Source organism: Odontesthes bonariensis, chromosome 12 (assembly GCF_027942865.1).
Source record: "Odontesthes bonariensis isolate fOdoBon6 chromosome 12, fOdoBon6.hap1, whole genome shotgun sequence".
In the NCBI taxonomy this organism is placed as follows: domain Eukaryota; kingdom Metazoa; phylum Chordata; class Actinopteri; order Atheriniformes; family Atherinopsidae; genus Odontesthes; species Odontesthes bonariensis.
In genome coordinates, this window is record NC_134517.1 from 15,038,606 (window position 1) to 15,055,549 (window position 16,944).

A 16,944-nucleotide genomic window follows, 5' to 3' on the forward strand; every position below is an offset into this window, starting at 1 on the left:
TTATGATGGAGGAATGTGACTCAGGATAGTAGCTCAAAGCCGAGTTATTCAAAGCATGTGTCAGCTTTTAGCCATCTGTAAATTGCAAGTTTTTTTTTTTTCCTGCCCTGAACCTTTAAAAAGGAAACAAGAGTAAGTGTTGCTGGGGGGGAGGGGTAAACTCAAAAGGGCAATGAAGTATTCTTGCTAACAGCTTTTCCCCCTTTCTCTCTGCTCTCTTTTTTTTCATGCCTGCTCCTCCAGTTGCCATGTACAGAGAGCCATCGTTGCATGATGTAGGAGAGACAGTGCCCAAGGCAGCAGTACCTCCCAGTAAAAGCACAAGTGAGCCGGCAGTGATGAATGGAGGCAAACCTGTCAGCAAGCCCGACAAACCTGCCACATAGCCAAGCCCGAGCAGTGTGTGTACGTTGAGGGGAGGAATGTGACGGAGGCAGGGACTCCAGACCCTCTTTTTTCATTGGATCACATCTAAGCGAACCTCCCTTCCTTTATTCTCTCGCTCCTCCTCCTCCTCCCTTTTTCCAGCTGTCTCCACGCAGGCAGATGGATTCTGGGATGGCTGAGTTTGTTCAGCACAGGAGGGAAGAGGACCTCTGATCATGGAATGCCTTTAGATTCCTCTGAAACTGTGAGAATTCATGGGAATAACATGTTTCACAATGATGCTTGTGGTACTTTGCTTGATTACAGTTTGTCCAAAAAAACTCCCTCTCTCTATAATGCCCTGTTGCAGCAGAGTTGGTGTATCTTCAAATCTATTTTCTATACCACAGTTCACCAGCTATGTTCTGGGATAGAGACTGTATAGCTAGAGTAAATATTTGGACTATTGTCCTATATTTTTTACAAGTATGTTCCCCTCTCCTTCTCTTTCTATTTCTGGTCACACATTTTTCTTCTCTTTGTCAAGGAACATAGAAATGATAAACACATTTTGCAAGGGAGTTGTGTTATTTTCTAATACATGATGGTAGATGTGGCATATAAAAAGAAAACATATAAGAGCTTGAAAAAGTCCAAATTTACTTTTTGCCTAGAACATGCACACATTTAAAAACAGTCACACAAAATTTGTGTGGCAAATCAGAGACGCTGCTTTTTAACAGCCCATACAACACACTGGAGGATGGCAGACAGCTCCTGCAATCACAGTTGATGAAGTGCTAATTACCGCCACTGCAATCAATGCGAGGAGCTCCCTACACACATACGAACACACACACATTTTTAAACAGATGTGTGTGTGGGTGGGAGAGCGCTGCAAGGAATGGTGTATACATATCACTATCTATGTCCCACCAGCGTTTCAGCCCGCCTTCTCTGGTAAATAGAAATCCTGAAATCTATTTTTCTTTAATCTTATTTCAGAGCGTGGGCTCTAGGAATATCTCTAGGCCTTGTAGGCCTCTGTCCCTTACTCGCAGACTTTTATTGGACTATGAGGCAAGGGTTGTGGCTTTGACTTAGACAGTCTATAATTGCAGCACTGGCAGCCATCTTATGGCAATGTCTACTTAAAGCAAAGAAAACAACATGGCTGAAAACCAGTAGGGGACATTTATACTGGCTGCATCCCTATTTGGTTCAGCAAACTAACGCATGGACAAGGTTAATATTGTGTTCTCTTTTTGCAGCAGTTATACAAGCGATGGCTTATAATGCAACATTTTCACTGTATAAAACTTAGGGAAAATGACATAACTTTTTAAATGACTAGATATTATTATTATTATGAGAGGATTTGTGTCCTAGCTCAGCATGCAGAGTCCAGTATTGATCATCTTGGCCTATTACGTGCCTGTTTGGACCTTGATTCCCGGCATGCAAAAACAAGATCCCAGTCCCCACTGGGCCAAAGGTGCCTCACTCACCCGATAGATCCATGTAGATAACACGTAGCATTACTCATGAAAAAAAAAATCACACTCAGATGTATCCACTCTGAAACGACCAAAGTTTTTTTTTTCCATCCCGAGTCTAAAAAAGGATAAAAAAACACTGAACAAATCTTTAAAAATCAGATTCTCTCTCAGATGCAGTTCATCAAGCTTTCACTGTGATATAATTTCCTTTGTTTGAAAGAATCAACTCTGCTTGGACCAGCAAGGGTCTTGACTGATGTCATTTTTGGATGAAGTACATATACAATGAATTAATCACATGCATGTATTTTCTATAAGGAATAAGGCATGGGGGATTGCTCTTCGCTCTGTGTGAGCAGAGGAGCACTGAAGTTCAGTGTAGGAGTTGAATGGGCATGTTGTAGGCTTCAGTGCACACTTAATATCTGAAGGTAATCCACTGCACTTTGTTTTGCATTCATCTCGACTGTTAGCGATTTATTAAAGGTCTATCTGATCAAAACATTTATTACATCTTGCTTTAATGATTTTTTTCCTAATAGTTTTAATAGATAAGATTTAGAATATTTAGTAGATTGTTGCTGTATGCTGCTAAAAGTTCAACTCTATTAAGAAATTCATTTGGTGAATATAACTCTGAGTTTATTGGGATTATACATAACCATTTCCTATTACAGCACATCAAAGAACATTAGCTACATGCCACTCTGTATAAAGTTGTTACTGCTATAACAATAACTGCACACACCTACACTCTCGCACAGGAGCTGGACATTGCTGTAGTTGTATTTGGGGCTGACGTTTTGCCCTTATTACAGATAGTCATCCTCCTCTCTTACAAATTCTACATGATGGGCTGGTTACCACTCCAGCCCTTCTCCAGTCCTGTTAACTGGTTCCTTTGAGGGTGACATTATTTTTGTAACTGACCGGTGTGTAAATGTACATCTCTGTGGCCACCTTTCTTTTTTTGTTTGTCCTCATTCCCCTTGTATACGGGTCGTGTATGTGATGTCGTCTCCAGATCCCAGTCACTTTTACTTTGTTCTCCCTCTCTTCAAATGTGTTACAAGGATATTCTAGAAACTTTGTTGCTTCTGTTTTCAACCTCTTATTTTGTATGTTGTCCCATCTGTAGCATGGGGAGAGGATGGCATTGATGAACTGCATGTAGTAGGCTATGTCTATCAAGAACTGTTGGTATGTACTGCTAATTTTACATATATGCAATGAGTTTGTCTACACTATACAGTTTATGTTTGTTGTATACATATATACAACACATTGAATAAAATATTTATGTAAAGGTGTACTGTAATGTCAGTAACTTGATACTTAATGCAATATAGCGTGCAGTATATTATTGCACCTGTCATTTTTGATGGGACAAATGGGGTTGGCTAGTTTAAGCATGAAAAAGGCCAAAGTAGAATTGACATGACATTTTCTTTGTGACTTCTTGTTGGTCCTCTTTTCAAATGGTGACTGAGCTCTTGTGTCAACGCACATCTCATCCCCTGATACCACCTTTTGAGGTGACATGGACATCCAGCATGCCACAACCAAACTATGTATGCCCTTCTCTTTGTTTCCTCAACTTTAATCTTATCACTTCTAGGATAGTGTAGATTTACATGGCAGATGATTTGGTTTGATTTCCTTGTGGAGAAGAATAGGCACTATACAATTATTTATTTTCAAAAATATATACAATATACCATGGCAAGTATGTCCATCAGAATTATGTCATGTTATAACAAATTTGTAACCATATATGATTAAGGTCTTCGCATTGTTTTCCATGCAAAATGTTGTGTTATGCGGCACATTTATTGTTTTATTATGAAAAAGAAATAAAAACTTCAAAGAGCAACCTCTGCCTTGAGCTTTTGAGCAAGCTTTCAATCTAGTTTGGGAATGACATACAAATTGATATTAGTTAAAAACATAGTATTGCAAATCTCCTTTGTATGCAACTCAATAATACAATATGTTCTCTTTCCAGCATTTGGATTTGTAATTTACCTGCATCCTATTATTGTATGTTACCATCTGAAATATGTAAGCTTTCCTATTCAATATAAAAAAAAATAATCATACATAAAAAGAAATTTTGAAAACATAAATGACACAATGGAATATGTTTCAAACAAACAAACACACTTTGGTGTCTGGGCTGTGATGTTAAAACGGTTTGGTCATGACTGGCAGTGGTGCTCTTCAGTACTCTGCTCCCACCCAGATTTCACAAGCGTTCCCTGTCCAGCCTTCCCAGCACTCACAGTTGCCACAGTTGCACAACCCATTCCCTGTGAGAAGATGTGAGAAAAGAAGTTGAGAATTAAAAGAGCTGTGCAATCACGCCTGACCTTTAACAAGACTCCTCTTTTCACACCCTGCTTTCCTGGCTCTCTGATAGGGGGGATGGAAGACAGCCATATTGCTCAGAACGGTTTTAGGTTTTCCACTGTATTTGCTCAAAGAGCACAGGAAGAAACTGGTTTGATTATTTACAGTTTGATTATAACTTTACATATTCATCACATTGGTACAAAGCTTAGATGTCTCAAAAATCATTAATTTGATGGTGATACAGCAAAGCAAAAGTGTTTAATTGACAAAAGGCTTGTAGCCAGCCACATTTATTGTACACTCAATGATAAAGTAAGACGCACTGAGAGAATAAATCTCAGGGAGGAGCTTGGGGTAGAAGAACATAGAACATTCAACTTTAACATTCAACTTTAAGAGTGTTATCTGCTTCAATCTTTTAGGAAACAGGTCACCAACACAAACGTAAGGCAAAATAAAAAAATATCTATTTTTTTTCATTTAAGTGGATCTGAGGTCCTTTATTAGACAGTCGGAATGAAACAAAATTTTTTTGTAGCAGTTAGAAACCGGGACCTCTACTAACCCTGTAAAGAAGACGACCTCTGCTGTCATACAGTTGAGCAGACGTATCTAAAGCAAAATATCTCTGTGGGAAGTCAGATATTAAGAAATAGCTAAATGAGGCAACATTGATTTAGGGAAGAAGTATAAACAGATATCCTGAGCTGAAGTCAACATGTGGTTTTCTGCAGAAATTGCGCGGGTTGACTTCAACCCATTAAAAGATAAGGTCTTCTTACTTCATGCTCTTTTTTTTGTAACAAAACTCCCCTGTAAGGCCAAAATCACCATCTTCCTTACCCTGTACATAGCATTCAGCCAAGAGCTAAAGTTTGCATTGAAGATACAAATCTATAAAAACAGGAAATAAATTGTTCAAGACTCATTAATCCTACAACTTAATGATATGTATTCTCAAACAGGACTAAATGTTAGATTTACTGGAAAAGACTTTTATCTTTAGATTAACACCTATTTGGTGAGTATTAACAGAGGAAGATATATGAACCTACAGAGCCCATGGTCAGTGTCACATGACGCTATATTATTGTATACTGTAATCTAAAGATTTCAACAACAATGGAGCTTCGTGGCACAAAAGAATAAGATCTATCAGATATTAACTCCACAGATGATATTCCAGTTCATTGTTAATTCAGTTATGGTTTGAATGCCCTTGTGGGATTTGCCTGACAAGAATATCACCATATCAGTATAATCATCTCGTTAGAAATCATAGAGTGAGCCTCTATGCTTGTGGTTCAAGCTCTTCTGCATTTGAAGTGAGACATTTAAAGAATGGTGCTGGTTTTATTGAGACTTTACTCAAACCAATTGGGTCACACTATTCTATGATAAATAAATATTTTTGGTGATTGTAGCAGTACTTCCAGTAAATTATGACATCGTAAAAACACAAGTAGACAGTGCTGCATGATACCGAAATATTGTAATTTATTTCTTTATGCTTATAACAGCTTAACAGAAGCTTTTGTCTCTTCTCTGAAATGTTTGCTGGAATGATTGTATTCGGTGCATGAAATTAACCAGTGGGCATTTCTAATATGCTACATTTTCCACATCACTCATCATTTGTATGTGTAATGAGAATCAACAGCTTTGACGGATCCATGAAATCCCTGGATGCAGAGTCATTTCTTGGCTAACTTGCCAAACATTTCTTTTTCAATCATTACAGTGGTAGAAAGAGAAAGGACTCAATCACTGCTATCTGATGGGAAGAAGCACTGGGTGTGTTATTAATCTAAAGGTTTTATCCCCTCTCTGGAATTGACTTTTCATGCAAAACACCCCTCCATTAAAGTAATTCTCATGGACAAGGTTCTTTTCACATTTATGCAGTAAGCAGTAATGGAAGTCAAGAACAGTTAACAGATGTTGCGAGTTGTTTCCTTCATTTGCGTTCTGTTTTTGAACATTTTTAAGCAGGATTGGTGTGAGTTTGGGACTACTGATGCTCATTTGAATGACATTAAGGCTGACATTTGGAGGCATGAAGTCATGATGAGAAACACTTAACAGTCACACAGACTTTGACAGGCCCTGGGGCAAAAATCATTAAGCGTATACAAAGCTTTCCACTATCAGTGGAGAGGCCGTAGCTCTTGTGGATAAACTATATAGAGGCATGTTTCATTAGAAATAATTTCACTGTGTTTCACGCAAAAATAAAAACAGCGGTTCATGCAAGAGGGATTTTCACTTGTGTTGAAATTGCCCACTCATTCACTCACTGTGCAGTATTCAATATATGCATATATTTGTTTCTTTTTTTTTTCTTTTACCTGAATTAGCAGTGCTTCAGAATCATGCGCCATAAATCTAGTTTCTTGTCACGAAACACCGTTGGAACAGGTACACAAATCTCAGGTCATATGCAGCAGAAGTTTGATGTTTTTAGTTGAGAATATGTTGTCGTCTTTCTCCACAATACTTATATAATACTATTGTCATATATAAGTACATTTATAACTTGTTTTTTATTTGCACTGTATCCACCTTCGCAAGCACTGACCACAGCTGTAACTATACAACCATTCAATACACTAATGTTGAAATAATTATATCTATAAAAAGGAATTAAATATGCCAAAACATAGCTGTTGTGAAACACCTCTTGATAGAGCCACTGTGAACCCATCATGGCTTGCATTTGAATATATATATATATATCAAAGGGGGGGCTGTATCCCAACTTATTCCTAACGTATTTAGTGTTTAGACTGAGCAACTTAAGTTTAAAATTTGGCTCCTCTACTTTTTTCTATTAATTATAACTTCAAAAGTCCTGCCTTTCAAAGATAAAACAAGATTAAACACCAGCTGCGATGTCAGGAATATTATGGGCTCTGGCCAAGAACCCAATGACACTTTTTCAAATACAATGCATAGTTAGGGGCCGCTGCACTCTTTTACTCAGCTCTTGATAATGTATAACTTTAAGCCTCAATAACAGTTGCTTGCGACTCTCTTTTTAAAACCAGCATCAGCTGAGGAACAGAGGTCTTTTTGTATTTCTACACATTTTACTACTTGTATAAAGTTACATAAAATGGTTTATACTAATGAAAGCTATTTTTACCACAGAAAATAAAGACAAGGAATTATGGGAATTTCAGTTATATATAAAACTGGTGAGAAAAATATTGTCTTTCTGTCTTGAATATTGAATGCTTTGCTGTTTTTCCTGAAAAAAATAATCAGTTTTTTTAAGAACTAGTTATGATCTTTATGTAGTATTTATGACAACTTTTGTCGTTACAATAGTATAATTATATCGCTACATCGCACTTTTAAAGCTGCCTTTTAAAGACAATGCATCCTGTTGTTGAGGTATTTGTAGATGTTTTCTCATTAATAAGGTCTGTCCCAGATTAAACTACATTTTCGATTAGGTCCCTCTGCCATCGTGTCTTTATGGATTGGCTCCCTCATTTCTGAGAACATCGAGTGAGTGTGTTTCATTACCTGTGCAGATGAGGCCATCGTGTTTATCACACTGTCTGTCGTCACATTCACAATACTCTCCAGACACCCACCATTCTTGGGGAGAGCAAATGCACTGGCCACAGTGACAGGAACCTATAAAACACACACACAGAGACACACAAACAAACACACACGTAACATTTTGTCATTTAAGCTGAGACATTTTGACTTTGTGTATTTTTGTATTACGTTTGTATGCCACCCACTTTGTACATTTCTTTTTTCCTCTTTTTTCAATGACAACTGTTTGTATTCTCTTCAATCTTTCTTTGCTTTTTTTTTCTCTATCACAGAAGATTAATACTTTTGGTCAGTGAGGACAGAGATATTCCCTGAGGAAACAGCTACTAATACACTTTTACCACCAGGGTGCCAATCCACCCAGGCTTTAAACCTCCTCTCTTCCCCATCAGGGTATATTCTTCTCTCTCTCTCAAGGGTAGCAGCAGGATAACAAGATATTAAGGTCCGGTAGAGAGAAACAAATCCTGGCTGCTTCATTTTTTTTACCCACATGGGCTTGGTAACAGGAAGCGACAATGGAAAAAGAAGGCAGATGGAGAATGGAGAGTAATAGAGAGTGAAACAGGTAAGAGAGAGGTGAGACGGGGAAGAAGAAGAGGACAATGAGGCTTCTGCTATCTGAATTTAGTGAAGCGTGGAGAATGAACATGCTCATCTTCATTTTCCAGCAAAGCTCGGCTCTGAAGAGTTGGATTCACTTCTGCACACCAGAGAAGGTATACCATTATGCGGGGTCCTTTGTTAGAAACACCTTTGCCATATACAGTGCATTCGGAAAGTGTTTAGACCGCCTTAAATTTTTCACTATTTGTTATGTTGCAGCCTTATGTTAAAATCATTTAAATTCATTTTTTTCCCTTTCAATCTACACTCAGCACCCTATAATGACAGCACAAACACAGAATTATAGAAACTTTTGCAAATTTATTAAAAAAGAAAAACTAAAATATCACAAGAACTTAAGTATTCAGACCCTTTGCTCAGTACTTAGTAGAGGCACCTTTTTGAGTCAGTACAGCCATGAGTCTTCTCGGGAATGATGTAACAAGTTTTTTCACACCTGGATGTTGGGATTTTCTGCCACTCTTCCTTGGAGATCCTCTCCAGCTCTGTCAGGTTGGATGGGGAATGTTGGTGGACAGCCATTTTTAGGTCCCTCCAGAGATGTTCAATTGGGTTTAAGTCAGGGCTCTGGCTTGGCCATTTAAGGACATTCACTGACTTATTCCTAAGCCACTCCTGCGTTAATTTGGCTGTGTGCTTCAGGTCATTGTCATGTTGGAAGGTGAACCTTCGGCCCAGTCTGAGGTCTTGAGCACTCTGGACAAGGTTTTCATCCAGGATATCTCTGTATTTTGCAGCGTTCATCTTTCCTTGAATCACAACCAGTCGCCCCGTCCCTGCAGCTGAAAAACACCCCCACAGCATGATGCTGCCACCACCATGCTTCACTGTTGGGATGGTATTGGGCAGGTGATGAGCAGTGCCTGGTTTCCTCCACACATACCGCTTAGAATTAAGACCAAATATTTCAATCTTGGTCTCATCAGACCAGAGAAGCTTCTTTCTCACAGTCAGGGAGTCCTTTTGGTGTTTTTTTGCAAACTCTATCCGGGCTTTCATGTGTCTTGCATAGAGGAGAGGCTTCCGTCTGGCCACTCTGCCATATAGCCCAGATTGATGGAGGGCTGCAGTGATGGTTGTCTTTCTGCAACTTTCTCCCATATCCACACAGGATGTCTGGAGCTCAGCCAGAGTCGTCTTTGGGTTCTTGGTTACCTCTCGCACCAAGGCTCTTCTCCCCCGACTGCTCAGTTTGGCCGGACGGCCAGCTCTAGGAAGAGTCCTGGTTGTCTGAAACTTCTTCTATTTGAGAATTATTGAGGCCACAGTGCCCTGCAGTCGAAATTCTTTTGTAGCCTTGGCCAGATCTGTGCCTTGCCACAATTTTGTCTCGGAGCTCTTCTGGTAGTTCCTTTGACCTCATGGCTCTCATTTTACTCTGATATGCACTGTGAGCTGTAAGGCCTTATATAGACAGGTGTGTGCCTTTCCAAATCATGTCCAACCAATTTAAGTCAGCACAGGTGGACTCTAATAAAGGGGTAGAACCATCTCAAAGGTGATCGAAAGAAATGGACAGCACCTGAGTTAAATACGTAAGTGTCACAGCAAAGGGTCTGAATACTTATGTTCACATGATATTTCAGTTTTTCTTTGTTAATTAATTTGCACATTTTTTTTAAATTCTGAGCTTGTGCTGTCATTATAGGGTGCTGAGTGTAGATTGATGGGAAAAAAAATTAATTTAAATAATTTTAACATAACGGTGCAACATAACAAATGGTGAAAAATTGAAGGGGGTCTGAATACTTTCCGAATGCACTGTATATTCATGTCTTCTTGTCTTTGAGTAAAAGATCACAGCATAATGAAAAGTAAATGTTAATATTGGCCAGATTATTGTTGTTATCAACACAGGTGCAGTTTGTAAGGTTTTTAGTTTAAATACTTATGTCAAAGACCATACATGACATGTCCATGTTGTGGTATGTAAAGTGCTGTCCAATATCCTCATGTACAACCTTTTTGGATGTTGATATGGTATAATAAGTCAGTGTATTTCGTATTCAGCACTCAGTCCAACATGAAATTATGAGGAAGTAGGACTGCCCTATAACTCCAACCTTTTCCCAATCACGTTAAAGGACAAGCAGACACTAAATGAAATCATAAACACAATGATGACTGAGGTACAGTTTGACTGATGACTGAGTCAGTTTGCTATGGTTTGCTTTTGGCTGTAGTGGCACTCTCTTGAAGCACTTTCTTGCAAATGGCCAACAAAGTCTTCGGCTCCATCCTTCAGCATCAGTCCACACTCAGTGGCCCTCATTTATCAAGCCGTCGTAGAAAGCATCGTAGATATGAGCGGAGAACTCGTCGTACGCAGAAGCTCAAGTGAGATTTACAAAACATGCGTACCACACCAATCCCATCGTAAAACAGAGCGGCTGTTGATAAATCTGGCGGGTGAAATCCATCGTAATGATCCTAACCACGCCTTCTATAAAAGGGCCGCACCTCTAGATTTGCGACATGGATAGACAAAAGACGGCAAAGAAACGCTGTCAACGCTGTTGACAGCTGGGACGGCTGTCAACAGCGTTGGCGATGTAAATCGCAGACCGGACGAGTTATGTATTTTCCCCTACTGTGATGGTCAATAAAATGTGATAAACTCCAGATTAAATTAAATCTAAAATTGAACGATGTTTTACTTTTTCTCCAATAAGATCAGGAAGAAGTGGTCCGATATGAAATTGGCCACAAAAAAGGTCGCAGCTCTCGGACGCAGCATGTCACAAACAGGGGGGGGGGGGGGGGGGGGGGGCTCTGATCCAGGTTTGGATTTGAGTGCCTTGGAGGAGAGGGTGGCTGGCCTGATCGGAGCTACGTCTTTTTTCCTTGAATAACAGAATGTGCAGGCTGGTGGGATCTCTGGGTACGGGGTCCTCTGGATGTACATCTGGAAATGGCACTCCATTTTTTTGGGCAATGTATGGAGAACCCCGCATGCAATAATAATATTGCATACCTTTTCGGGGGTATATAGAAGGGTTCCCCCGCAGCCGAGAGACAGATCCACCTGCCCTTTAGGTGCCCTAACCTCTCCACAGTGCGCAGTGTTAAAGCGCCTCTCCTGTTCGGTGTGAGGGTGCGCGGTTGAATAATGAGCCATCACTCTTCCAATTACGGAGTTGTACTTGTTTAATTTATTTAATTTGCGTTTATGTTTATATTTATGTTGAAGTCAAATAAAACATGGGCCTTCTTTGAAGTGATAAGTCTGTAATTTTAACCAAGGGATTTGTTGCGACTCATAAGGCACGCACTAGTGACGCTGCTGTTTATGTATGCTATTGCAGTCACCGCAAGTCAAAATGGAAAAGTGCGTACACGGCCTCAGACCTGTCGTGGCGATTTCATCTTTCCTGCGCTCACGATGGATTTGATAAATGCCAACCTTTGCGCAGAAAAGAACGTACACACGACCTACGCACGTTTTTCGTCTTACGCAAGTTTGATAAATGAGGGCCAGTATGATTACATGCACAGTTGAGTCGAGCTATGGTTAGAGTTCAACCTCTGCATTTAACTGAACCAATGCCTTTGTCCCAGTATGTGGACGGGAGGGGCATCTATTTATCGTCCAGAGTATGTCAGACGCTGTGAACTTTAAGAAAACATTCAAGACATCAGGCTGCTTCTAGCTTTTTTTTGCAGAAGCTGCCTTGTTATGACTTCTGCACCAGTCACAGGAATTACGTAAATACAACTAATGCAAATACACTAGAACAATTACAGATATGTGTATTTACAATACACAGGAGGCTGCACGGTGTTGTGGTAGTCATCACCGTCCCCTCACTGCAAGAATGCTCCTGGTTTGGATCTCGACTGGGGCCTTTCTGTCTGGAGCATGTATGTTCACCCCTTGCATGCATGGGTTCTCTCTGGGCACCAGGTCATCAAAGAAGCCTCACATTCTGGAACTAATACAGACAGTTGTGCATTCATTGACTCTGTGGTCACCAGAGTTATGTACTGTCACTAAGCATGGCCGTTTTCACACATGAACTGGACTCCTGAAATTCTTCTAAAAATGTTCTTCTTGCAGCGTTCTAGAGTGGCTGTATTTGAAAATGCAAATATCCACAACATTCGCTCTGGACATCTTTCAGAGTTTTTCCACCCAGCTCCCTAGTAAAATCTCCGAAACATTAGCTGGTGAGGCTATGTACAAAGATGTCAGCTAATATTTCAGAGCATTTCTTACTGCTCTGAGAGTGAGCTTTGTGTGTGTGCTGGTGTGAGTTTGTCCTTCCTTCTAACCTGTTTCATGCTTTTTACTTGCTTATTGCTATTGTGGAAAGGTACAAATAAACCATATAAGGTCCATATAAGGACTATTATTTGGAGGAGGTCATAAAAAGAGAGAGATGAATGTGAATTAGTTCATTTTGGGACTGTGAACAGTTAAAAATTGTAAATGCTGAAGTATGTACATGAATATGTTCAACTGAAAATTCAACATGTTTTTGTGAAGTGTTAACTTTCACAACACTGCACACAGTTATAGCTGTAAATGGCGTTTCTATCAGAGGATGCTGTTATAAACTCAGGATTTTTTCAAAGCAGAGTAACAGTCTGGAAATGCTTTCAGCAGAACTTATTTCCAGTCAAATTTTCTGATGCATTTAACTACCTGACACAAAAAACTGAAAAACTAGAGCAGCTTTATTGAGAATTTGGCTGTAATGATATAGTGCTAAGTTTCAGTCTAATAGAGTGTATACTTTCAGGACTCCACACCATATTGTCTGGGTGAGCGGGTCCAGCTTTTAGAACTTTGACTTTGTACGACTTTGGTTGGATTAACATGTAGACATGTATTTTAAAAGTCAAGGTTTTGTCTGACTTAAACAACAAATGTTTTTGTTTTTTTTCAAGTGTCATGTAAACATATTCAGTGTGGTTACCACGACGTGCTGAGATTGTGTAGCTTATCCAGCAGATCAACGGAAGCTTTGATGTTTTTCTAACCTTAACCAAGTGATCTGTAATGGTTATAAAAGCAACAAAATAGTGACTGAAAGCACGGGGGGAAGGTGACTGAATCAAAAAAAAAAAACACCAAAAAAGAGTTCAATGACATTTAAAAACAAAGTTACTTTTTCAGTGTTTGGGACTGGTGTCAGTTTTCAGTTCTTTGACATTCGTGTGTGTTGCTCCACCTCCCCTGACCTCCAAATGTGAACTCTATGACCTGTTTAATTGTGATGCAATAGCCCTTTAATGAATACAGTATTTCCCTAAAAACCAGTTTACAAAAAAACTGAAAAACTGTACAATTGAACAGGTTTTTGTGAATATTTCATGTTTTGGGTTGCTTTGACACAGATTATTTTGTGAGTGAGTATTACGTGTTCATGAACAAAGCAGCAACATTGTCTCAGGACTAAGAGAACAACATCCACCCCCTCTAATAGCCCATTTTCTTCAAATTGCCCCTTACATACAAGGCTGTTACCTCTGACAGAGCAATAAACTGGGGATCAAAGTATAAATCTTATGTTAATCTTGTGAGATCTCCTATAAAAGACAGCAGTTAGTTTAATTACTTGGCACTAATAACTCAGACACTTTAGTTAAATTAGTGTTGTTCATTATGAATGCAGCAGGCACAATGAATGTAAGACAGATGTAAGACTTAGCTTCACTCAAGATACAGACAGATTGTACTTGTCAATAGATTTGCTAATAATTATAATGTCAATCATATTGTTCTTTTTTTGTTTTTGTTATTTTACATGTGTAGCACAAATCCAGAGAATATTTCATCAATAGCATATTCTAAATCTTATTTGGAGCTAAAGGCTATTTTGGCATTAGCACACAACTGCAACACTATGTTATTGTAGTTTTGCTACCCTACCTGACCCTGTAAATTGCCCCACATGGACAAATAAGGTGTTTGTGAACTGAAACAGAGAGTATGTGCATACTGAAAGGACACCATTAGGGAAAAGTCAATATGCTGACCCACAACAGTACTCCGAAAACATGTTTGACAAAAACTATGCAATCCTCAGACCTGTGACAGAACGAAAGCAGTTTATTAAAATCAACAATTAATATGGTTGTGAAATTTGTGTACAGTTTGTATGTGAATAGGCCCTTGGTATAGCTGAAAAAACAAAGGATTAATATGCTAAAAATATGTAATTCAGAATTTGTTTGCGATTGTTTAGCAGATGAAGTGGGAAATGGGAACATTCATTACTCCTTTTCAAATACTTCTACCCTAATTTCTAGTATTTTTAATATGTTACACATAAAGATAATAAGAATCCTTATAACACCGGAGCTTCATTAATTTCTTGATGACTTCAACACTGTTGTCTCAAATGTCATGAAGTATTTGCTTATATAAAGCCATATAAAGTGAAGAGATGCATTAGTTTCTCAGGGTTGAAGGATGCCTGGCGATCAATAAATAAAATCCATTCTTTGATAGACATTTGCTATTTCTGAGTTTAAGAATTCACACATATTTGACTTATTATTTTGAACCTTATTTCATTTTGTCATGTTTATATTTGGGGTTCGCCTGGGTTTTTATAATTGGCACATTTACACTTATTTCTAATCTATCCACTTAACTTCACTCAAAATGAAGAATTCCTTTGTTTGAATTTAATCCTGACATTCTGTGTCATATATGTACATATTAATGTTGTCTGGAGCAGCATTAGAACAGACAAAAAATATTGATATATCTTGTTTACCTTTTCCACTGCACATGACTCCATCAGCAGTCTCGCAAACCTCCTTGCTCTGGGCATCACTCATATCACAGGACCTGGGGAACTGGCACAGCTTCCCAAACCAGCCCTCCTCACAGATGCACCGTCCACATGAACAGTAACCGTGACCTGGCGGTGGAGGGCAGAAGGGCCTTCATTTAAAGGAGACAGAATACGGTGCAAGGCCATGAGAAAACACTGCGGACAGAAGAAAAGTTGAAAAAAAAAAAAAAGAAAAAGTAAAGCATTTTAAGATGGCCAAGTCACTGGAGAGCAAAAAGATAGATTTAAAGCCCATAAATTCAAAGAGTTGACAGAGCAGACATCAAACCTTGACACTAATAGGCAGTACAGGGAGGCCGAGCTGCAGGGAGATGAGAGAGATGCAGCAAGCTTATTGTATTACCTCTGGGGACATGAAAGACACTGTCATCACTGGTCTTGTCCTGTCCTAATAAATCTCCAGTGCTTAATACAGAGGTAAAAAAAAATGATGGAAATGAAAGGCAAAAACACACTCACATACACTCTTAAGAAACAAGGGTAAGAAACCATTTAGGTTAATTGGTTGAAAAAAGCAGTTGGGGGCTGTAATGGTGATACAGCCATTGCTAATAAGATTGCAAAATCACAGAGTTATTCACACACTTATACCTCCCTTCATGTCCAACAGGACCCCTTGAATCACTCACTATAAATGACATTATGAAGAAGCAGTTACATTATTGACTGATTATCTGGTAACAGAGACCAGTTTGAAAAGGTGGTAATGTGCAGAGCATTTCTCACAATTTTTGTGACTGTAAATCCATAATCTGCAGCTGGAAATTGCTCAGAAGGTCTATTGAATCAGTCAATCAAGCTTTAGTCGAGTTTCTCCGCCACCTAAAGTCACACATTTAAGACTCATACATACACATTTAAATGCATGCAAACAATAAAACTTTCTAAACTGATTCATTTAGCAACAGGTGAACGAGCTTAAATACTTGCTGATGCTAATTCAAATTAAAAATTGTTTTAATTTGTATAATTTACTAATAATTTTTCAACATCAGCACGTAACATTTAGTGCTGGTGCGTGGGTTGCATTCAATGGTTCAATGAAAAAATTGGAAAAACAGTGGTGTATTTTATCTAATCATCCATTGTTTTTCTTAGCAGCATCTTTAATCTTTAAAGATCAATTATATCAATAAACGAACAAACCATATCTCTTCTTTTCATATTAGAAAAGGGTTGGTCTTTTTAAAAATGTGCTTATATGCGGTCTGGTCAACAGTTAAAAAGATTTTTTGTGTCCTGTCACTTTATTAAACTAAATATTATGTTTTTATTACTTTAGTACTTATATCTATTTGTACAGTAGGTCCATCTACACAGGGAAATGACCATATTACTGCCATTAAAGGCACGTAGAAGAGGAGTAGAGTTGAGAAGGTGACGAAAAAGAAGAAAGTGGAGATATTAGTGGGTGTAAATGCCATCTTGTGAGATATTTTAGGGTAGACATTTGAGAAATGGAGGATCACACTGATTATATCATGCGAGAACAATCAACCTCGTCAATAAAGGGAAAGCATGAGAGCATGAGCAAGAGGAGGAGGAATGAATTCAGGACAGGCAAAGGCAGAATACAACATTAAACAGTAGATATGTTCCAAAGATGCTTGTATATCACTTGATCAAAAGTCACCTGCTATTGAGTCGATTTATCTAGAAATGCATCTCGATTTCCTTTTATCATGACCGCGGCAGGGGATCAGACTCTTTTCTGATAA

At 38.7% G+C, this 16,944-nt stretch overlaps 2 protein-coding genes across 5 annotated transcripts in view; one reads left to right on the forward strand and one right to left on the reverse strand.

Moving 5' to 3' along the window:
• The window catches only part of fgf14 (fibroblast growth factor 14), a 128,090-nt gene extending 124,352 nt beyond the window's left edge, over positions 1–3,738 (forward strand). For all 3 annotated transcript variants that reach the window (XM_075479214.1, XM_075479216.1, XM_075479215.1), the window contains exon 5: positions 244–3,738. In XM_075479214.1, the coding sequence (XP_075335329.1) occupies positions 244–386 (143 nt within the window). In that variant the 3' untranslated portion in view covers positions 387–3,738. The remainder of the gene's footprint in view (positions 1–243) is intronic.
• Positions 3,543–16,944, reverse strand: part of itgbl1 (integrin, beta-like 1) — a 57,773-nt gene continuing 44,371 nt past the window's right edge. The window contains exons 9-11 of one of the 2 annotated variants that reach the window (XM_075479212.1): positions 15,146–15,292; positions 7,749–7,862; positions 3,543–4,174 (exon numbers count right to left, since the gene is read on the reverse strand). In XM_075479212.1, coding sequence (XP_075335327.1) covers positions 4,086–4,174; positions 7,749–7,862; positions 15,146–15,292 — 350 coding nt within the window. In that variant the 3' untranslated portion in view covers positions 3,543–4,085. Of the gene's footprint in view, positions 4,175–7,748; positions 7,863–15,145; positions 15,316–16,944 lie in introns of those variants that run through there. The other variant, XR_012772534.1, reaches the window with a different exon arrangement.